This window comes from Lepidochelys kempii, chromosome 8 (genome assembly GCF_965140265.1).
Source record: "Lepidochelys kempii isolate rLepKem1 chromosome 8, rLepKem1.hap2, whole genome shotgun sequence".
Taxonomy (NCBI): Eukaryota; Metazoa; Chordata; order Testudines; family Cheloniidae; genus Lepidochelys; species Lepidochelys kempii.
In genome coordinates, this window is record NC_133263.1 from 61,218,949 (window position 1) to 61,241,994 (window position 23,046).

The following is a 23,046-nucleotide window of genomic DNA, read 5'->3' on the forward strand; positions in this document are numbered from 1 at the left end:
AGGAAGTGAGGAAACACATGCCAGATCCTAAACCCACTGAAATCAGTGGAAAGACTCCCATTAACTTCAGTGGCCTTCGGATTAGGATCTAGAAACAAACCATATACCACTGAAATTACAAGGGGAATTAGGACGTTAGAATGTAATTAACAGCTCTCAAATGAGGCAAAGACTCTGAGGTTAACATCCATGTTTTGACAGAAAATGACACAAACTGTGGCAGTTCTATCATTCCTCCAGAAGATGGTGCCATCATCAGCAGAATACCCTTTGTACCATGCTAGAACATTAGTTATTAAAAGCAGTAGTGTCATTGGGTCACCACCCATGTGCCTTATCATGGCTGGGCACTGTGTCCCCCAGCCACTATGCCTCACTTTTCCCAACAGGTGGCTCTGGTGGCTTATGGTTCAGCCCTCTGGTCAGGTCACTGTGAAAGTTAAACCAACCCCAGTACTCTCTTTGTGGTAGTCTGGTCCAAATTCACAGTCCCAAACAAACAAACAAAAATAAATGAGCCTTTGCCCCAGCCAAGCTTAGTTCTCAGTCCCCCTCATGTATTATCCACCCACCCTCTGAGTTCAGCTCTCAGACCCCATTCTTCCCCTCAGGCGGAGCACTCCCTCCCATGGCCTGGACTAACAACCAGTCAGAGATCCCTGTGAAACCCGAAGAGTCCAGTGTCAGGCCTGTAAAGTCTAGGCAGGATTAGACTGGCCACAGTCCTATTCAGTTCATGACTCCAGCCAGGCTTGTCTCCCCAGCTTTGAGCTCTCCTTCCTGCCCATCCTCAACTAAGTGAACTCTCCCCGTTTTAGCGACGTCCTACAGTTTCTCCTAACATCCATCACACCCTCTACAGGTTTAGCAGGCAAGGCCGACTGTACTCACTGCAGTTTGTTACCCATTCCAGACCATTTGAGGTTTGTATGCCCCATTGCAAGTAGCATCTCAAGGCCTCGATCAATATCAGGGCCCGTTGTGCTAGACTTTGCACAAACACATAAGGACGACAGCTCTCCCTGATCTCAGAAGTCTACTTCAGCCATGAAGTCAAGGCAAAAATGCCACCTACTAAAACACCACCATCATCTGTAGCACACTGGTGTTCCTTATAGGTTTCCCATCCAACCTCCTAATTGATCCATCTCTATTCAGCTAATGATATCTAACAGGAGCACAGCACAAGATAGTATAGCTACAAACACAGAACTATTAGTAGGAAATACTTCATTTACAGACACACCTATGTACCTCAGGACACATGTATCACAGGCAAAAAGACATGATCCAACCCTCTCAAAGCCTTAATCTTATTCTTTCACTTTTTTTTATTATTTATGTAACTGTTTTTCCAGGTGGCAGTTGGCAGCAACAACAGCCAGGTTCAATAAGCCTAGGGGCCTTTTCTAAAAATAAAAGAAAGATGGCTTGAGCCACCATGCAAAGCCATACTCCCACTTCTGACTCTGGAAAACTAAAATGTAACCTCCCTGGTCACAAGTCCAGGTTTGCCTCACCCCCACCCCCACTCCCAAGCACACAGGAATCCTCTCTAACAAAAGCCTTCTATTGGGGAAAACACAAACATTTACATAAAATAAGAATAGTATAGCCCAAACAGTATAACTCATCCCCACAGTGTGTTAGTTTGCCCCAGTGGTAGAGGGCCAAAATCTCAATCCGCACCCACCTAAAGCTCAATTATGAGCCCAGCTGGATGTAGGGGTGATCAGGGTGGATGCTAGTGAGTTACTCTCCCTGATTGTCCACTTCAATCCAGCAATCCCTGCTACACTAGGTCCTGCTTCACTGCCTCTGGTCCTGCAGAGTCAAGTCCATTCCATCAATTCTGGTCCAGTCCAGTCCTGTCCTGTAGCATCAAGTTTGTGCTGCTGCCAATCCAGACCTGCAGAATCTACTCCACCACTGCTGGTCAGATTATACAGTGCCTGCTCTGCAAAGGATTTCAGATCTCTGGTGGGGAATGCAGAACACCACAAGATAAATAGACAGACTATTGGCCCTCTGGACAGAGTCCTTGGTCTCTCAGAAGCCTTCAGCTCTCCCTCCTGCCTTGAATTTTGAGCTTCATGCCCTTTTAAATCAGAGGACTCACTTTATCCCAGGCTATACCACTCATAATTTCTCCCTCAACATAAAAATCCCATTTACATCTCATGGATTGGTAACTGGTTAAAAAATAGGACACAAAGGGAAGGAATAAATGATCATTTTTCAGAATGGAGAGAGGTAAATTGCGGTGTCCCCCTGGGGTCTGTACTGGGACATATTCATAAATGATCTCGAAAAAGGGGTAAACAGTGAGTCGGCAACATTTTCAGATGATACAAAACTGCTCAAGATAGTTAAGTCCAAAGCAGACTGCGAAGAGGTACCAAGAAATCTCACAAAACTGGGTAACAGGGCAACAAAATGGCAGATGAAATTCAATGTTGATAAATACTAAGTAATGCACACTGGAAAACATAATCTCAACTATACATATAAAATGATGGGGTCGAGATTAGCTGTTACCACTCAAGAAAGAGATCTTGGAGTCATTGTGGATAGTTCTCTGAAAATATCCACTCAGTGTGCAGCGGCAGACAAAAAACCTAACAGAATATTGGGAATCATTAAGAAGGGGATAGATAATAATACAGAAAATATCATATTGCCTCTGTATAAATCCATTGTATGCCCACATTTTGAATACTGCATGCAGATATAGTCATCTCTTCTCAAAAAAGATATATTGGAATTGGAAAAGGTTCAGGAAAGGACAACAAAAATGATAAGGGGTATGTAACAGCTTCCATATGAGGAGAGATGAATAAGATTGGGACTTTTCAGCTTGAAAAAGAGACGACTAAGGGGGGGATATGATAAAGGTCTATAAAATCATGACTGCTATGGAGAAGTAAATATGGAACTGTTATTTACGACTTCTCGTAATACAAGAATTGGGGGTCACCAAATGAAATTAATAGCAGCAGGTTTAAAACAAACAAAAGGAAGCATTTTTTCACACAACGCACAGTCAACCTGTGGAATTCTTTGCCAGAGGATGTTGTGAAGGCCAAGACTATAACAGGGTTAAAAAAAGAACTAGATAAATTCAGGGAGGATGGGTCTATCAAGGGCTATTAACCAGGATGGGCAGGGATGTTATCCCTAGCCTCTGTTTGCCAGAAGTTGGGAATTGGTTACAGGGGATGGATCACTTGAGGATTACCTGGTCTGTTCATTCTCTCTTGGGCACTTGGCATTGGCCACTGTCGGAAGACAGGATACTAGGCTAGATGGACCTTTGGTCTGACCAAATCTGGCCGTTCTTATGTTACTTTCTAAAAGCAGAACACAACCAAATTCCAAATAAACCATAAAACAGAGAAATGCACTGGGATTAAATTGCCAGAACTAGCTTTTCCCCTTAGTCCCATACTCTTTGGCACATCACACTAGCCTTCTAATTCTGGGGCTAATATTTATTTAATCTTTAGAGGCATAGACAGATAAATTATTAGAATTTTATTTTTTTTAAAGTCAGTTTAGAGAGGTTTCTTTCCTGAGGCTCTTACAATAGAAACTGAATGGATAAAACACGAACAATTCAAAGGCAGGAGCATGAAGGTGGGAAGAGGGGGAATCTTCAGTCATCCAGTGACAGAAGGGTAAGGGAAAGAAAGAGGCAGGATTTAGCTAGCAGAAGGGGAAAGATGCTTAGAGCATAGTAATATTGATGCCCACATGCAGCTATTTACCAGTGCATTAGTTTGCAGAGTAGGAGGGAGTCTTCCCTGATTACGAACTAGATTTATATCTACTCATCCATAACTATTTTGCTTCTATAATAATTTCCACTCCCAAACACAGACATTGCTCTCTTTATATAGGGTGACCAGATGTCCTGATTTTATAGGGACAGTCCCGATGTTGAGGGCTTTTTCTTATGTAGGCACTTATTACCCCCCCACACCTGTTCCAATTTTTCTCACTTGCCCTCTGGTCACCCTATATTTAAAGGAATAGAATTGTGTGGATTTAGTGTTGTGAAAAGAGATTTTTAGCTCTGACTAGACCCACACATAGGCTGTGGTGAAAGCAGTGTCATTTTCCTCACACAAATCTGCCAATAAGCTTCAGTCCTAACCTGTAACACCTTCATTACTTCCTGGATTTCTCTTCAACAGACTGTCAATTGTGGAGGAGTTTTGTAATGGGAACAAACATCCCCTAGGGACTGGAATAAGATTACCAGTCATTTCCACATGCTTCATAGCCAAAGGAAAAATTCTCCTCTCTAATTTGTCGCATAGATCTGTATTGCATATATTGCACTCTTCAGTGGGTCTAGCCTGGGAATTCCATTGGTGAAAAGAGGGCAGAACCTGCCACTAAAAGTGACAATAGCAAAAATTTTGATCTCCATGGATGAAAAGTAAACTCATTAAGGGCCTGATCCAGCTCTCGTTTAAGTCAATGGCCAAACCCCCACTGACTTCAGTGGTGCAGGTTCACGACTAAGGGTATGTCTATACGACCTGTCAGATTGGCAGGCAGCGATCGATCCAGCATGGGGTCGATTTATCATGTCTACACTAGACATGATAATCGACCCCCGAGCGCTCTCCCGTCCCAGCGCCGTGAGAGGCACAGGCAGAGTTGACAGGAGAGTGGCAGCAGTCGACTCACCGCAGTGAAGACAGCGCGGTGAGTAGGTCTAAGTACGTCAACTTCAGCTATGTTATTCACGTAGCTGAAGTTGCGTAACTTAGATCGATCCTCTCCGCCCTCCCCTCCCCCCCAGTGTAGACCAGGCCTAAGACATTTTATCACCTGCCTCTTTTCTTGACCCCCTTAATAATGAGCTAAAATTCATATAAATACACTGAAGTCTAGAGAAGCATGTGGAGAAAAAGATTTGGAGTTAAATTTGCTGTTGGCCTAAACCGCCACTTCTTTGTGGATTTGAAAGGTGTTGTGTCACATTCACCAGCGATGAATTAGAACTAAGTGACTTTGGGACTAAGGGACAAATGACTTTTCTCAATTACAGAAATGAAACTCCTAGAGTCACCAAAATCCAATTCCCACAGAAGTCAAGAGGAGTTATTCCCGTGTAACCGAGCATAGACTGTGGCCCATAACGTGCTGACATTTTGGAGAGATTTACCAGAAAAACAGTGACTAATTGTGCAGACTTGAAAACCACAGCAAGTTTCCACACTCTGTTACATCAATGCAGGTGGTATTCAACTCCAGTGCAGGGCTTCTTCACCAATCAACAAACAATTATCTGGTGGTTTTCAGATTAGACTAATATCTGGTAAGAGAAGGAGTAGGCCAAGGTTAAGATGCCAACACATTTTCACCTTTTTAACTGATCTGTGTTTCATCTTTGGAGATGCATTCAGATTCCACAGAAATGTAAGACTACTGTGCTATTTTGCCAACCAAGCCTAAGAAAGCTAGAAATCAGGGAAAGAGAATAGTTTCGAACAACAAGAGTTGGTGCCGCTAAAATAGTCTGTTCACTGAGTACAGAGATAAATATTATTCTCTCTCTGAACCTCTTACTTGAGAAGCCAGATTTAGGATGTTTTACATGTTACAATAAAAGAGTTTGCTAGCAATATCTTAACCAACAGAGGGTGTCCTGGAGTAAACAAGTACTTTTTCTCCCTCTATGTATATATCTCCACAGCATTTGGATATAGAACTCATTTTAGCTTCTAGAAAAGAAGTACTTGTGGCACCTTAGAGACTAACAAAATTTATTTGAGCATAAGCTTTTGTGAGCTACAGCTCACTTCATCAGATGCATTCAGTGGAAAATACAGTAGGGAGATTTATATACACAGAGAACATGAAACAATGGGTGTTATCATACACACTGTAAGGAGAGCGATCACTTAAGATGAGCTTAACACAAGCGCGGGGGGGGGGGAAGGGGAGAAAACCTTTTGTAGTGATAATCAAGGTGGGTCATTTCCAGCAGTTGACAAGAACGTCGGAGGAACAGTGCGGGCGGGGGGGAATAAACATGGGGAAATAGTTTTACTTTGTGTAATGACACATCCACTCCCAGTCTCTATTCAAGCCTAAGTTAATTGTATCCAGTTTGCAAATTAATTCCAATTCAGCAGTCAATTTATGATGTCAGAGTCTGTTTTTGAAGTCTTTTTCTTGTAATATTGCGACTTTTAGGTCTGTAATCGAGTGACCAGAGAGATTGAAGTGTTCTCCGACTGGTTTATGAATGTTATATTTCTTGACATCTGATTTGTGTCTATTTATTCTTTTACGTAGAGACTGTCCAGTTTGGCCAATGTACATGGCAGAGGGGCATTGCTGGCACATGATGGCATATATCACATTGGTAGATGTGCAGGTGAACGAGCCTCTGATAGTGTGGCTGATGTGATTAGGCCCTATGATGGTGTCCCCTGAATAGATATGTGGACACAGTTGGCAACGGGCTTTGTTGCAAGGATAGGTTCCTGGGTTAGTGGTTCTGTTGTGTAGTATGTGGTTGCTGGTGAGTATTTGCTTCAGGTTGGGGGGCTGTCTGTAAGCAAGGATTGGCCTGTCTCCCAAGATCTGTGAGAGTGATGGGTCGTCCTTCAGGATAGGTTGTAGATCCTTGATGATGCATTGGAGAGGTTTTAGTTGGGGGCTGAAGGTGATGTCTAGTGGCGTTCTGTTATTTTCTTTGTTGGGCCTGTCCTGTAGTAGGTGACTTCTGGGTACTCTTCTGGCTCTGTCAATCTGTTTCTTCACTTCACCAGGTGGGTACTGTAGTTGTAAGAATGCTTGATAGTGATCTTGTAGGTGTGTGTCTCTGTCTGAGGGGTTGGAGCAAATGCAGTTGTATCGTAGAGCTTGGTTGTAGACAATGGATTGTGTGGTGTGATCTGGGTGAAAGCTGGAAGCATGTAGGTAGGAATAGCGGTCAGTAGGTTTCCGGTATAGGTGGTGTTTATGTGACCATCGCTTATTAGCACCGTAGTGTCCAGGAAGTGGATCTCTTGTGTGGACTGGTCCAGGCTGAGGTTGATGGTGGGATGGAAATTGTTGAAATCATGGTGGAATTCCTCAAGTGCTTCTTTTCCATGGGTCCAGATGATGAAGATGTCATCAATATAGCGCATGTAGAGTAGGGGCGTTAGGGGACGAGAGCTGAGGAAGCATTGTTCCAGGTCAGCCATAAAAATGTTGGCATACTATGGGGCCATGCGGGTACCCATAGCAGTGCCGCTGGTTTGAAGGTATACATTGTCCGCAAATGTGAAATATTTCAGAGTAACAGCCGTGTTAGTCTGTATTCGCAAAAAGAAAAGGAGTACTTGTGGCACCTTAGAGACTAACCAGTTTATTTGAGCATGAGCTTTCGTGAGCTGAAAGTGAGCTGTAGCTCACGAAAGCTCATGCTCAAATAAATTGGTTAGTCTCTAAGGTGCCACAAGTACTCCTTTTCTTTAAATGTGAAATAGTTATGGGTGAGGACAAAGTCACAAAGTTCAGCAACCAGGTTTCCCGTGACATTATCGGGGATACTGTTCCTGACGGCTTGTAGTCCATCTTTGTGTGGAATGTTGGTGTAGAGGGCTTCTACATCCATAGTGGCCAGGATGGTGTTTTCAGGAAGATCACCGATGGACTGTAGTTTCCTCTGGAAGTCAGTGGTGTCTCGAAAATAGCTGGGAGTGCTGGTAGTGCCTGAGGAGGGAGTCTACATAGCCAGCCAATCCTGCTGTCAGGGTGCCAATGCCTGAGATGATGGGGCATCCAGGATTTCCAGGTTTATGGATCTTGGGTAGCAGATAGAGTACCCCAGGTCGGGGTTCCAGGGGTGTGTCTGTGCGGATTTGTTCTTGTGCTTTTTCAGGGAGTTTCTTGAGCAAATGGTGTAGTTTCTTTTGGTAACCCTCAGTGGGATCAGAGGGTAATGGCTTGTAGAAAGTGGTGTTGGAGAGTTGCCTAGCAGCCTCTTGTTCATATTCCGACCTATTCATGACGACGACAGCACCTCCTTTGTCAGCCTTTTTGATTATGATGTCAGAGTGGATTATGATGTCAGGCTGTGGATGGCATTGTGTTCTACACGGCTGAGGTTATGGGGCAAGTGATGCTGCTTTTCCACAATTTCAGCCCGTGCACGTCGGTGGAAGCATTCTATGTAGAAGTCCAGTCTGCTGTTTCGACCTTCAGGAGGAGTCCACCCAGAATCCTTCTTTTTGTAGTGTTGGTAGGAAGGTCTCTGTGGATTAGTATGTTGTTCAGAAGTGTGTTGGAAATATTCCTTGAGTCGGAGACGTCGAAAATAGGATTCTAGGTCACCACAGAACTGTATCATGTTCGTGGGAGTGGAGGGGCAGAAGGAGAGGCCCCGAAATAGGACAGATTCTTCTGCTGCACTAAGCGTATAGGTGGATAGATTAATAATATTGCTGGGTGGGTTAAGGGAACCATTGCTGTGGCCCCTTGTGGCATGTAGTAGTTTAGATAGTTTACTGTCCTTTTTCTTTTGTAGAGAAGCAAAGTGTGTGTTGTAAATGGCTTGTCTAGTTTTTGTAAAGTCCAGCCACGAGGAAGTTTGTGCGGAAGGTTGGTTTTTTATGAGAGTATCCAGTTTTGAGAGCTCATTCTTAATCTTTCCCTATTTGCTGTAGAGGATGTTGATCAGGTGGTTCCGTAGTTTCTTTGAGAGCGTGTTTGAACTGTAGCTTGCATTGTGCTGAACTGTACGAGATGTTTCTCTGAGGAACAATGCCCAGCAGAGACTGATCTGAGTCAAACTGATTTCTTTCATGGTGATCAGTTAGATCAAAAGTTGAGTCCCCCAAAATAAGTGTAAATATAACTGAACCTAGAATTCCTCAGAACTCCTACTCCAATTTCAGAATGCACATAAATCAAAGCTGTGGAAAGGCATGTGGCTAGTGCTGGAATACGTAAAAAAAAATTCAATTTTTCTTCTAAACACTTTAATAGTTTTATTTAATAAGAATGCTTTTTCAGTTATCCCCATTTTATTTTCCTTGCAGTAAGCTTCCTAAACTTTACCAAGCTGCTCTGAATGGCTTTTGTATCCTGTAGCTCATAATCTATTTTGGGCCTTATCTACACTAAATTTTTATGGGAATCTCTCGTTACTGCATTACCACAGGTGGAGCCATGCCAGTTATAGCAATGGGGGCACACTAATGCAAGCAAGGTACACCAGGCTGCTGACATTTCTACCATTATTGTCCAAAGCTGCTCTGAGCAGGATTAGATGACATGGTGGGTAGCAATGTCAGTGCCTTGTTTACCTGAGTATTCCAAGGAGTGAAGCTGAGTCAATGGGAGATTGCCAAAGTGCAGCATAGACACAGCTTGTTTGATTTACAGAGCTGTGCTGCTGATTGGACTCCAAACATTTTCATCCTCACATTAGAGTCAAAGGTCAGTATCCCTGTGAATCCTGCAAATGACGCTGATGGTAGCCTGCCAACAGTGGTTTAAAAGCTTGCAAAATTCTGAAGTACTAGTGCATCATCAGCATATGTGAAACTCTTAAAGGTGACAACACAGCCCACTGGGGATTAGAGATGGGCAAACCAGTTTGATTTGAAACTGCCCTAGGCCTTACCCCAGTTAGAATCTATTCCAAGGGTCAAAGTAGTCCATGTGAGAGGTTTCTTCTCTCTCACTGAACACCAACATCTTAATTAATTAAGATAAGCTTTGGTGAAGCATCTACAATTTGGGTCTTATCCAAATCAAACCTAGGAACCTTCTGATATTTGCTCAACCCATGAAAATACACTCTTGACAACCATGGAAAAGGCTTGCAGGGAACAGCTGGGATAATTCCCAGGCATCTGCCAAACAGTACAGTTGGCTCTAGTTTGGTAGATGGAAAGTCTCAGCATGAATCATGCATTTTGTCTTGTTTTTATTGTAAACTGCTTTATTGCTTTTTTTTTCCCAATTGATTATAAAAATGGAAGTGCCTGGTAAGCAAGAGTCTTATCACCTGTTTAATCTCTAAGCAGTGGGGGTGGGGGGTAAATAGTGATGCAGGAGATGCAAACTGGAAACAGAATTAGAGATATTTTAAAAATCACTCTAAAACTCTGCCTTAACTGTATAGATTAAAATAGAAATACAGTATATAGGCTGTATTATAGATGAACTAACATGAGTTTAATCTAAAATTGTATTGTGCTAATGGTATGTATTACAATAAAAATACTGCTATTTTGTTTTTAAGATGGAAGCTATACAAAATGTTTCCTTGTACTTTCTTGCTGTAATATGAAGCTTTTACGTAAGGTGATTTACTTGTTTGCATGCTGAACTATATTCTCCATCTGTGTATTAAAGTGGCTGATGAAATAAACGATACCGAAGGTGGTAGGAAGCATGCTGCAATAATCATAGGTCAGGAACGTTACAATCTGAGCTGTATTCTATGTTGGAAGATGGAGTAAAAGTACTGGTTTACACCAGGACACCCTCTGCTGGTTAAGATATTGTGGGAGGTAGCACATGCATGCTCAAATTGTAGCTAAAGGTTGAGGCATAGGGATAAACTATTACAGCTGCATGCACCAGCAGTAATTTGCACAATTGATTGGCAAATGGCAGAGTTATGAAAGCATATGGAAGGCATGCCTGCTAGGTTTGGCACTCAGTCCTACTCTGAGTGGCAGCTGAGATCTCTGGATCTTAATACTTGAGCCTGGCCCTCTAATGCATGAGCTAAAAGACCCAGGTCTACGAGCCAAGGCTGCAGCAGGCTCACCAATCTTTAGTTGGCCTTGCCACCACTAGTGGGGGACAGAGTGCCACACCGTGCAGGCATGGCTTACATCTATATGTTCATAATGATTATGAGGGGGAAAAATTGGTTCAAGTTATCACTGAGAGTACTGTACACTCAAAATTTCCATTTCTTTCTTTTGTAAGGGAATCTGAATCTGGCCTTAGAATCCTCCTCTATTCTTTCTAATGGGCTGTGCACTCTCAAAAGAACTGGCTTCTTGGAAAACAAAAACAGGTTTAGCATATGGGTTGTTATAAAAAAGAATTTCTAATGTATAGAACTGAACATAAACCTGTCGCCTAACCCTAACCAGGTACTAGAGAGAATTAGCCCCTTCCTATGCCAAGTCATTGTGATCCCCTAAAAGACTTTCAGGCATCTATTAGAACAAGAACAAGCAGAGGTTGCACAAACATTTCCAAGTGCAAAACTTTTTGCATCACAGGAACTGTAACCTTTTAGTCCCAAAGGGACAATGTTAGGAATGCAGATGGTTCAGCAGTGATCCGGGTACATCTTCTCCTTACCAGACACAAGGGTAAACTGATGAGAAATATGAGGCATTGCTTAGCTTAGCTGGCATTTTAAAAATGAATTGTAGAACACTAGCGAGACAATTCCAGACTACTTTCAGATTGCTGAAAGTGCAGTAGCAAATCTTATTTTGTTAGCGCTATTGTTGTTAACATATTAATCCAGTAATAGAAATGTATTAATGTGCTTAGCCCTTTTCAAGGTATGTTTTCCTTTGGGGGGGCTGGGGTGGGGCCAAGGGGGTAACTTTATAAGCACAGCAGCTAGACCCACCTTGCACTATTACTACCTATTATCTTTCTCTCCTTGTCGGATAATAAGCCAAGTCATTGATCCTACACTTCTGCCTTCAAATGTGCAGGGTACTCAAGCTTTGTGCATACACACACAGCAGCCAAAAAAAAAGCTCTCTAACTTGCTGGAATCTGCAGGCAGGCGGTTGCAGGAACCAGACCGGTTTTTTGCAAGAGAAGACTGCATAAAGCAAAAGGGAACACTGCGTCAGCACTGTACTCAGTGTAAGAGCCTTTTAAGGACGTGCCAGGGGAGTGTGCTTTGGCGTGCTTCCCTACAAGCAAATCAGCGTGCTCAGGAGGTGTAACCGAAACGCAACCCATTCGCCTGCTGCCTTCTATAAAGAGAGGCTGCCTTTCTGGCTCTTCAAGTTCAACTTCTGAGTGAAGAAAAGGCTACTGCAGTGGCTGGCAAATCAGTCCTGGGATAAAACAAAAGAAGTATGCAAAGTGCAATCTTCTTTGCTCTTCAGCACGACTGTGGACAAATGGAGAGAACTCCCAGCAGCTGCCAAAACGAGGAGAAGAAAGGAAAGATGAAGAGAACTATGTGAGTGTATATATTTATAGCAGGTTTCGTTTATATGAAGAGCTACCCTTTGCTTTCAGAACAATGATTCAAACTAGGGAGGTTGCATCTCAGTAGGAAAAAAGAGAAACCATTTATACTATTCGTTAAGCTATTTGACAGAGTTGACTTTTTTAAAACTCACTTTGGGTGCAATATGTGAGCAGTGCAAGAGTGGGTTAATTTATGTATTTGATATCATAAGGAGTTTTTAAAAATGGAGAAATATCTCCACTGCAAAAACCCTGATGTGCAAAAAATCCTGTATTTGCTGAACTGATCATTTGATGAGAAATATAACTCAGTGGTAGCTCAGAAAAAATGTAGATCTTGTGCAGAAATGATTCACTTCAGTTCACGTTTGAGCGGTGAAAATGTAAGCACATTTTTCTCCCATTCTTAGTTCACTGCGCAAGCTGTGCAATTTCACATTGGATTGGTGTCTTCAAATGGCTCTGTCATTTAAACTTTTTTACAGGGTTTGCGCCTTGCCAAAGCAAAACAAAAACACTTGAAAATCTTCCATTATTATGTTTATAATAAATATCCTGTTTGCACTATCTGGATAAGACATATTTTAAATGTAAGGGACAAAACTATTCTGTAATTCCCAGTTTCATATAGAGGCTAGTGGAGATGATTTTGTGCCACCGCTGCAGAGTTTAATCTCACCTGTTCCACAGATTTCACCATGTGGCCCTAAACTGGAGTAACTTCCCCACTTGAAAATATATTCTTTTAGATTGGGGAGATCCAGCTTTTGGCTCTTCCAAAAATCAAGCAGGAAGAGATTAAATCTCCAAATCCATATTGATGCACAATTGAAGAGGGTCTTCTAAATATCTGAGCACCAGGAGGCCCCCCACCCAATAGTTTTCACTCAGCTAAAACTCCTACTGAGTACAGACAATAGTACTGGGGAAGAACAGAGGTCAGTGTGCTGTGTTCCTCAGATATAAAAGCACACCTCTTGTTATGAAATTCACAGATGCCTTAGTTACAATTAGTCACTTTCCAGTCACTGTGGGCTCTCTTGCTCCAGTCAGTGGAAAAACTGCTTTTGACTGAAATAGAAGGATTGGGTCCTGGTTTTTTTGAAATAGAAAAAAATTTTGAGCTTGCTCCCACAGCTATTAAGTAGGCAAAACTACCAGCAACTTCAAGGGAAATTCTGCATTTTCTTTATAGACTGGAGGATCAGTCCCATCTCTGATCAAAACGTGCAAAGCTGGAAGGATAGTTTCAGTTAGCTCATTTTAATGTATTTCCCCCCTCTTCCTCTCTCTCTTCTAGCATTAAGGATTGGAAAACAAGATTGAGCTACTTCCTGCAAAACTCTTCCACTTCTACAAAAACAAAGTCCAACAAAAAAGGAAAGCAACACGCTTACTTCAGGTAACTTAAATATTCAAATTTCACTCAAACGAATCTGAAATATTTAATATGCAAGAAACAGAAATATATGCCGTGCAATCTAACTAATGTTCTCCGTCCTTTTATATAGACCTTCTCCTGAAGAAGCCCAGCTGTGGTCAGAAGCTTTTGATGAACTTCTAGCTAATAAATGTAAGTTAATTTGAAAAGAGTAACAAATCAATGTAAAAATATAAACGTGTTATGGTCTCGCCGTAGGTTTTTGTAATAGGAAAGGCTACCTCAGATAAGAATAAGCAATGGTTTTCCATGTATATCAGAATTATAAATTGCCTTTTGAACAACCTCATGCATGCAGCTTGATATTGGTCTCAGACACTTCTATTTTTTAAACAACCCAAAGCCCCACTTCATAAAAAGTATGTTCTTTATCAAAGATTTTTGTGCACTTAGGAATCTACTTCAAGACAAATCCTGGTTCCAGTGCTATTAGATATATACACATTAAGCCACTGTGGACTTGATCCTGCAATAGAGTCTATGAGAGTTGAATCCGCTATAGGTTCTATAGGTTTTACAGCCACTCTGCAAAGAAAACCACTTAATTGCTGAACAACCCCCCCCCCCCCCCCCCAAAAATCAGCATTTGATAATCAACTTTGAGTCATTCTTTCCATTGCAAATGTCTTCCAGAGATTTATAGCTCTGTCGTAAATATTTACTCCAGTCTAAAGATTAACATACTAGAACTCCGATCTGGAGAGAAACTGTATAATGAGGAGTTTTGTTTTATGGTTGTTGGGGGAGGTTTTGTTTGTTTGTTTTAAGCCTAGCAGTATGTTAAAGGAAGTGTGCTGATTTTACATGGTTTTCATTTTTGGCACTTTTTCTTCAAAAATAGCTTCAGTTATTTAAAAAGAGTCTGGCAAACTGTAGGATCCTAAATATATACTTTATATACACAGGCAATTATGTAAAGTGTTCTGACAACTCTGAAAGAAAGCAGATATATTTTTGGTAGGGGAAAATGCAAGATTTGTTTGGAATATTTTCAGCTCATACATTTCTCCCTTTTCTTGCTCCCCAGATGGTCTTGCAGCTTTTCGAACTTTTTTGAAATCAGAGTTCTGCGAGGAGAACATCGATTTCTGGCTGGCCTGTGAAGACTTCAAGAAAATCAAGTCACCACAGAAGCGGAGATCCAAGGCTAAAAAGATCTACAATGACTTCATTGAAAAAGAGGCTCCCAAAGAGGTAAAAAGTGGTTTTAAAAAACCCATCACTGCTAGTACTGAGCACTCAATTTAAGCACCACTTCAAGACTCTCTCTCATCCCCATGTCCACTGTGGGCCCATGTTTTGAAATTTTGTTTCCCAAAATGCATTTATGTCCCTGAATGCTAATTATTAACATCCAAATATTACCTTGATACCATAATGTATTCATCCCAGTTTCCCATGTTGGAAAATTGGGCCAGGAGTGTTTTCACAGAGATTCTGGGTCAGATCCTCAGCCTGAGTACATCAGCAGAAGTCATTAAAGTCTACAGTGTATTTAAAGAGCATCATCATTGATATAAGATTGTCATCATTTGAGTTTTTTCAGTTGCCCTATAGTGCAATACATTTGCCCTATAGTGCAATACATTTCAGAAAATGTTCCTTATTACAAAACTAGGGATCTGATCTCTAGGTAGGAGGCCTTCAGTAGCTTCATTGGGAGCTTTGTCTGCCTCAAGGCTGCAGTATCAGGGCCTTAGTGTTAATGAAATCTCACTTTTATCTAACTTGTGTATGGTATTTGCTTGAGGTGAACACTCTCAGTAACACATTCCTGCATTCTATTTCAGATAAACATAGACTTTCAAACCAAGAACATGATTGCCCAGAATATCCAAGAAGCTACACACACTTGCTTCAATGTTGCACAGAAGAGAGTCTACAGCTTGATGGAGAATAATGCGTACCCACGATTTTTGGAGTCCGAATTCTATCAGGAACTGTGTAAACAGTCACAGTTTACCAGGGAGCCTCAAGAGACATGAACTCTGAAGGGAAGGGAAGTGGAGAATTCTGTTTCACCTGCTAAGGAAGAAGGCCATGTGTCCTAGCAGCTCCATAACCTGAAAGACTGAAATCCTGAATGTACAGAAGGTTTGCCCAGATGTAGTGGGGAAAAAGTGGACAGAAATCTAGCCTAAGGTGGTTTAGAGTTGAGTGGTAAATAGTGACGTTAGAAGCCTAGAAGATGGAGCCAGGAAAGCTGCTGGCCAGTGTCCAGGGATGATACATTTTCCATCAGTGAACAGTGCAGAGAGAAGGTATTGCCATGCATTATCATAGCACGGTGTATTGTCAGACTCCTTATGTCACACTGAAAGCGTTGATACTGTAGGTCAGATCAGATCTGCCTCTTTTAAAAGTCAACAAGGTGTGAGGCAGCACGGTGAATCAAACATTTCTGGGAATTTGGACAGCTTTGAATAATTGATTGCTTATTTTTTTTCCTAAACAACTGGCTGTGTGTTATCACTCACTCACTTCTTAATACTGGTTCCTTCACAGCCGCAAATAGATGCATCGGTCTTCCATGTGACACCAAACACTGTCACTGTATAGTGCAAAGAGATAAAGAGGGATACATAGCATCTTCTGCTTCAAAGAGGTGTAGAGTAGTTAACTACGCTATACAGGGCCAAATTCTGTCAGTGGGGTTTCATGCAGTGAAAGGAAGGGCAGAATCTGGCCCATAGCAAACAGGGGCTGTATAATACTACGTTATGTAGACTAAGGCAGTGTTGAACACTCCCATTTATGCCAGGAATGCCACAAATCCTGTCTTGAGGACAGCAAAACTTCAGGGAAGTTGTCTTTGAATTTTTTTTAAATAAATTATTTTGATACCAGATTTCTCTGAGTATATATTTTTTTGCTTCCTAACAACTTGTCTTGCCTATACTCCATGTATTTTAAAAAAATCTAGCTACACAAGACACTATCTAGCAATGGACAGATAGGCAGGGGAGAGCATATTGGGAATGGGTGCTATTCTACAGCAACCTTTCTGTTACAAGTGGGATCTTAATTTCTAGCACTTGATAAAGCTGTTAGGATAAGAACTGGCAGTGTCCCTAAAACAAAAAAAGGCAGACAGGCATGCAAGCTTGATTAGTGCAAAGAAAAGCCTCCCAAAGTTTGCAAGACCAAGGAAAGCTTAAAAATCAGTGGAAAAATAAAGCACACAAAAGAGAAAGTGATCCTCCTCCTACCAGCCCCAGCTTAAACACTGGTGGGCAATATGCCCCACAAATCAGGCACATAGATCTGCGGCCATGTCCAATGATATCACAGGTGGATTTACCAATTAGAAAAGAGCAATCAGTCCATTTCCATTTTTTAAATGGATCACACACCTTTACTTACTGGGGCTGGAGGAGAAATAGGCAGTAGCATTATTCCTCCATCAGGTCTGATGAGTCTGCACTTCAAAAATTAGTACCCGCATAATAGCAACAGCACAGCTGCAAATCTGCTACTTCAGACGAAGCCTAAGGGATCTGAGCCCCAGATCATGAAAACCTGGTCAGAGCAGGCTTAAGTGACAGAGGTAAAAACACTGTCAGCCTTGGCTAGGCCATAGAATCATAGAATATCAGGGTTGGAAGGGACCCCAGAAGGTCATCTAGTCCAACCCCCTGCTCGAAGCAGGACCAATTCCCAGTTAAATCATCCCAGCCAGGGCTTTGTCAAGCCTGACCTTAAAAACCTCTAAGGAAGGAGATTCTACCACCTCCCTAGGTAACGCATTCCAGTGTTTCACCACCCTCTTAGTGAAAAAGATTTTCCTAATATCCAATCTAAACCTCCCCCACTGCAACTGCCAGTGTTTACATTGTTGCTAGCAGCAATACAGCTGTATGATTGTTGTCAGGTGGGTACTAATTTTTCCTAGTATTGACAGAGTAGTCAACAAAGCGCTGTTCACACTGGCGCTTTTTGTGGGTAAAACTTCTGTCATTCGGGGGGAGGGGTGTGTGTGGTTGGTTTTTTTTAACATCCCTGAACAAGAAAAGTTTTGCCAATGAAATTGAAATTCCAGTGCAGACAAAGCCTTACATTATGCCTCTGATAAGGGTCTTTCTTCACTAGACAAGCACCCCCGCTAAGCACTGCTAACACTGTTCTTACAACAGTTGAATGTACCCCAGGGTGGCTAAAAATCAATTATTTAAAAAAATAAATTTAAAAGAATTGGATTTTTTTGCTAGGTTTCTTTCTCAAAAAGCATTTTATCTAAAGATAGCTTTAATTAAGATACATTGTCGCTCAAAGATATCTCATCATGGAATAGGGATGATAAATTCTAATTCTATAGTATGAGACAATATATTCATGTCATGTTTAAGATAACAAGCTTGTTAACAGCAAAAATATATAGAGGTGAGAAATAATAGACCTCAACCCTATTGTCCCTCTGCAAATGTGTGTACAGAGTCAATCCTTTACCTCTCTCTACAAGTGCAAAGTTTCAAAAAGTTCAGTGAATAGAAGATTGTTGGGGGTGGAACGGATCTGAACAAAGAGAAGAAGTCTGGAGATAAATGTGAGAAGGGAGGGACAGGCAGTAGAACCAAAAGTGAAACTGTTCAAGCAGCATATTCCAGAAGCCTTGAGGTCTTTCTGAGTGTAGCCTTCATTGATTTGAGATCTACCATACCATTCTCTCACTAAAAGGGAAAACCTGTAATGCTAGCTGGCCATAAAAGAGACCCAGTTTGGGAATATTTTAATGACGTTCCTCTACCTGTGGGTAAGACAGGCATGTGTGCAAAATGCAAACAGTGCAACAAAGAAATGCAAGGCCTAGTTGCCCGAATGAAACAACATCATGAGAAATGTTTCTTCTCAGGAGGAAGCTGCGTTGAAGATGATGAAAGGAACATGTCTGAACATGCAGGATCTTCAGGTTGGTAACAACCAACAAGAATGTACTTTTATGTAGAAATCCATGATTAAATAGAGTCTTCCTGACTAGTGATTTAAATCAATTTGATTTAAATTAAATCCACCCTGGTGTATCCACATTACAAAACCTTTTCAGTAAAATAGTTGGGTCTCTCTCTCTCTCTCTCTCACACACACACTCACACACACACACACACACACTCCAACTGCTGCTGTACCAGTCTGCTGTGAGAATCCAACAGTACCTATTCCACAGTTCCCACAACATCCCCACTGGACAAAGAGCAATGTGGACACTAGTAAAGTATGGCAATACCTAAAGGGCTTTCTGGGAGGTTTCTACTAACATCGCCATATCCCTTGAGAAATAATTGTATTTATTCTTTTGATGCCTAAAAAGTTACTGTGTTGGGAGACACTTGTTCTGCACTCTGGGCATCCTTACAATAATAATAATTACAATTGGTACTTTTATATCCGTATCCAAGGACAACAGATAACTGTTCTGCTCATTCCTTTCACAAGTAGCTGAATAGTTAACTCTCCCTCCTTCCCCAAGCAATGATCCAGCTAGCAAAGAAAGACTCCCACTGCACACAACCTCTTCTCCAAATGCCTAGGAGAAAAAAAAATGGGCCTTGGAGCATCTGTGAATGTGATTAGTCGCTCCAGGTGGGGCAGATCAAGTGTGAGCATGCTCTGGAGTAGAAGGGCCTTGACAGAGAATGCCCTCTCCACTGTTTACAGATAGTTTACTGCCTAGACTAGCACAACGAGACAGATAACCAGGTCCCAAACTATTCACTTTGAATTCTACTTAGAAACTCATCACCACAAGCAAAATCATAGGGTGCAGCTTAGTGGAGACAATGCAGTGCTCTGCTCCGCAAGCAGATTTACTTACTGAATTCCTGGTGTTGCAGAATTGACTGGCTGTTAAGGGCTGAAAATGGCAGTAGGAGGAATTCTGCAGGGAATGAGACCTTCTAGACTGGGAGAGGTGGTCTTAAAGCCAGGCCTGGGAGAGGTGGTCTTAAAGCTGGAGCGCTCTTGAGCTATTGCAACCTTTCCATTATTGCTTTGTTTAGGTGCCTTCTAGCGGGCCTGCATCACATTGAGCACTCATTTTGTGCTAGAAGCATAACCCATGACTGCAGGAATAAAGTGATGCTGGGGATCCAGGTCTTAACTATCTTAAATGAGGGAGAGGAGACCTGTTACTATCCTTATAGCAGAGTTGTGAGGCTTGTGATGAAATCCTGACAATATTTGATCATTCTTATTTTTTAAAAGGTCCAAGTCCTGGAGACAACTGACTCGGTGAGAATCTCAGCTTTTATTTTACAGCTGTGGAGAGCTTGAAAATGTCCAAAACAGACCCTAAACATTAGAAAACCAGAAGGTAAATAAAAAGCCCCCAAATTTGTTATTTTTAAAGATTCTCATTCATTTTAAGCCAACCTCATGATTTTTTTAAATGTTTGGCATTTGCAACACTAGAGCTTGCCCTGACATTGGAGCACCAGTCAACCTGTATCAGTAACCAGCTTGTGGGTGCTCGAGCCTAGTGGTTGGGACAGGAATCAGGAAGCAGAGAGCAGATGCCAGAGCCAAGGGTCACAGAGTCAAGAGCTAAGAGTCAGAGGTCAGCATCAAAACCAGAACCAGAGACAAGATGCCAGAACAAAGTGTTAGAGGCCAGGAATTAGAGCCAAGGGTAAGAACCAGGAGCAAGGTGAGTCAGACTAGACAGGACTAGGAATGAGTATACACAGGAGCTATCACAACTATGAACAAATGCCTGAAATAGTCATGGACCTACTGCTGCTGCTGGACTTAAGAGCTGCTGCCCTTTCCAACCAACCAGACCGTGTAGCCAATCAGGCAGTCTACTAGAGGCAAGCTGTACGTGTTAAGTTGTTCAAAGACTGGCTCTGCTACCGGCCATGCTTCCTGACAGCGTGGTTCAGAGTTCTGCTTGCTATTGACAAGAGAGTGTTTATACATCTTGGTGATGGGAAGTCTATGGTCTTGAGGTGTATCCGGTGTCCTGCAGAAGAGTATAGTCAAAGCTCTAAATATCACTGAGATAACTAAAAGGGTTTGATTCCAGGTAGAGGGTCGTGTTTCCAATGTGGGCAGGTATCCATTAATGGTGGCTGTGATTTTAAAAACAGAGGGATTTAGCCAAACATCTTCCATTTATGTAGGTAGATCCTGTGCCTGACTTTGAAAATCTCAATTAACACTCATATGTCTATTCTGTATGCACCAGAGATGTGAATTGAAAAGGTTGTGACTCCATTGTGACACCTGGAACAATTTCTGGAAATTTAAATTGGCTAAAAAGGAGGCAAAAAAGAATTCAAATTCAAAAAAGAATTATACATTTTCAGAACTCTAACTTGCGTGAGAGAAGACAAATAGTAGTCTCTGCTCCACACCCCAGGCATTAATGGAGTCTCTATCCCCACAGGGAGACCCCGCTTACTCACTGCTCCTTGTCTTATGAAACCTTACTCTGATTACAACAGCAGGGACAGGTTTAAGTATGGAGCTAGACAACAATAGTAGTTTAAATTAGAGTAGTTTGCTACACAGTATGAACACACTATCCACAAAGCACTCAACTAAACACCCAGCATGCCCTGAACTCCATGTAAAACCGGGGAAAGACCGTCAGGGGACAATTCCTCCTGTGGTTGGTGTAAGTCCTGGTCAGAACTCTGGAGGGGACATTACACAGTTAAACAGCAATATTTATTCCCAACCACAACCAAAGAAGGAGGCCACGCCACTTGGCAAATAAACTTACATCAAGTGTTTTTCCTAAATATATTTATACTTAGCTGTTGAAAAATATATTGAGTATATTAACAAGCACATTGTTTCACTCATGCCACTTGAAATTATGGGGCAATGATGGCTTTATAAAAGAGCTTCTAGAGGTCGGGGAATCTATAGACATCCTCCATTCAGACATTTAAATATCTCTTGGGTGTAATGTAAAACAAATAAATACATAAATAAATAAATCACCCTTCAGAAGTATCTTTATAACCTTCAGGATAAGCCATTTCTGGCAAGAGTGACAGTACCAGAGAGGGAGCAAATTACATCAGAGAAACCCATCCCAACCTTATCTTCATTTTGGTGGCAGAAAGTTAACAAGGGTTTCCTCTGAGTCTCCTCCAGCATGTTACTTCTTGGCTCCTCATGGGTGCACATGAACTGCGTGCACGCATGAACAAATGTGTAGTGACCTAATTCTAGAGGTTACCATGCCAACAGAATGGGCCCCTCTATTCTTGACCTTGGAGAAACTGGAAATTTTTAGGAGGCTCTGTGGAAAAATTTGTGGCCAATATTTTTTAGAAACATGTCATAAAAAGTGACGTTCATGCAGTTTTGTAGATTCACTCTTCAACACTACCCCTGAGCTCCCTAAAATGGGAGATGATGGTTGACCAGAATCCAAACCTGGGGGAAGATAGCGCTACACTCTTTCTCTAGTTATGACTTTAAAATGAGGCTCCTTTGAACTGGTAGACAATTTTTCCTGAATATAATAATTAAGATCAGAGTTTCCATAAGCTACAAAGTACACATGGACAACAATTATATGATGGTCCCTTAAAAGTATTCCTGTTCAAGATAAATACTTCTGTCAATTAGCTTATCTTTCCAAGCCAGCTCTCTGGCTTTGTATTTTAACTGAATATTTTGCTGCATTTCTGCACTACAGATTTAAAACAGACCAAAGTTATGTGCATTCTTGGATCTGATCCTAACTTCAGGCTTTCAGAGGACCCAAAGTTAATCTAATATTTATAGGGCTTGGAAAGTCAACTGACCTATATGGAAAATGCACTTACGAGTGGAGCTGGGTGTTTATTTAGCTGGTGTGTTTCTTAGACATCCACAGACGTCAAAGGAAAATCAAAATAATGAAAAGAAAGGACATGCAAGAAAGGGGGGCTAAAGAGGGAGGCAAGGAACTGTACTGCATGCTTTCTTTAAAATAGCTCTGAGGCAGGCAAGAATTAACCCTTTCAGTGGCACTGGGCTGACATGAGGAGTGTCGCAACTTGGCCATCTGCACCTAAAAGCAGGAATTAAGAAGCTTGTGCTCCCACACCATGCAGGCGTGGTGCAAACTGACAAAACTATGTGCACAGATTGTGTCAGACACAGGCCTCATCCATTGGAGAGGCTCCCTTTGACTCCAGTGTGATTTGGATCAGGCCCAAGCATGCAGGAAGTATCCATTGGGTCCTAGGGTAACTCATGACTGAGTATAATCAAAAGTTTTCTGACCAAGCATTTGCATATCTTTTTTATTTACTAAGGGCCTAGTCCAGTCCTGTTGAAGTCAACAACTCCCATTCACTTCAAGGGGCTTTGGCACAGATCTTAGATGTTGCTGCTCATGTTGTCCTGGGCTGTAGCCTACATGGCTTATTGATTCAGGACTCTTCTTTTCTTCAGTTGCA

At 41.8% G+C, this 23,046-nt stretch overlaps 1 protein-coding gene across 1 annotated transcript; it reads left to right on the forward strand.

Annotated features, from left to right (window-relative positions):
* Positions 1-11,999: 11,999 nt before the first annotated feature.
* On the forward strand, positions 12,000-16,496 carry RGS2 (regulator of G protein signaling 2). The gene is made up of 5 exons (XM_073356713.1): positions 12,000-12,196; positions 13,508-13,609; positions 13,719-13,780; positions 14,676-14,842; positions 15,439-16,496. The coding sequence occupies exons 1-5, from the start codon at positions 12,090-12,092 to the stop codon at positions 15,631-15,633; spliced, it is 633 nt and encodes a 210-aa protein (XP_073212814.1). The 5' UTR covers positions 12,000-12,089; the 3' UTR covers positions 15,634-16,496.
* The last annotated feature ends 6,550 nt before the right edge of the window (positions 16,497-23,046 follow it).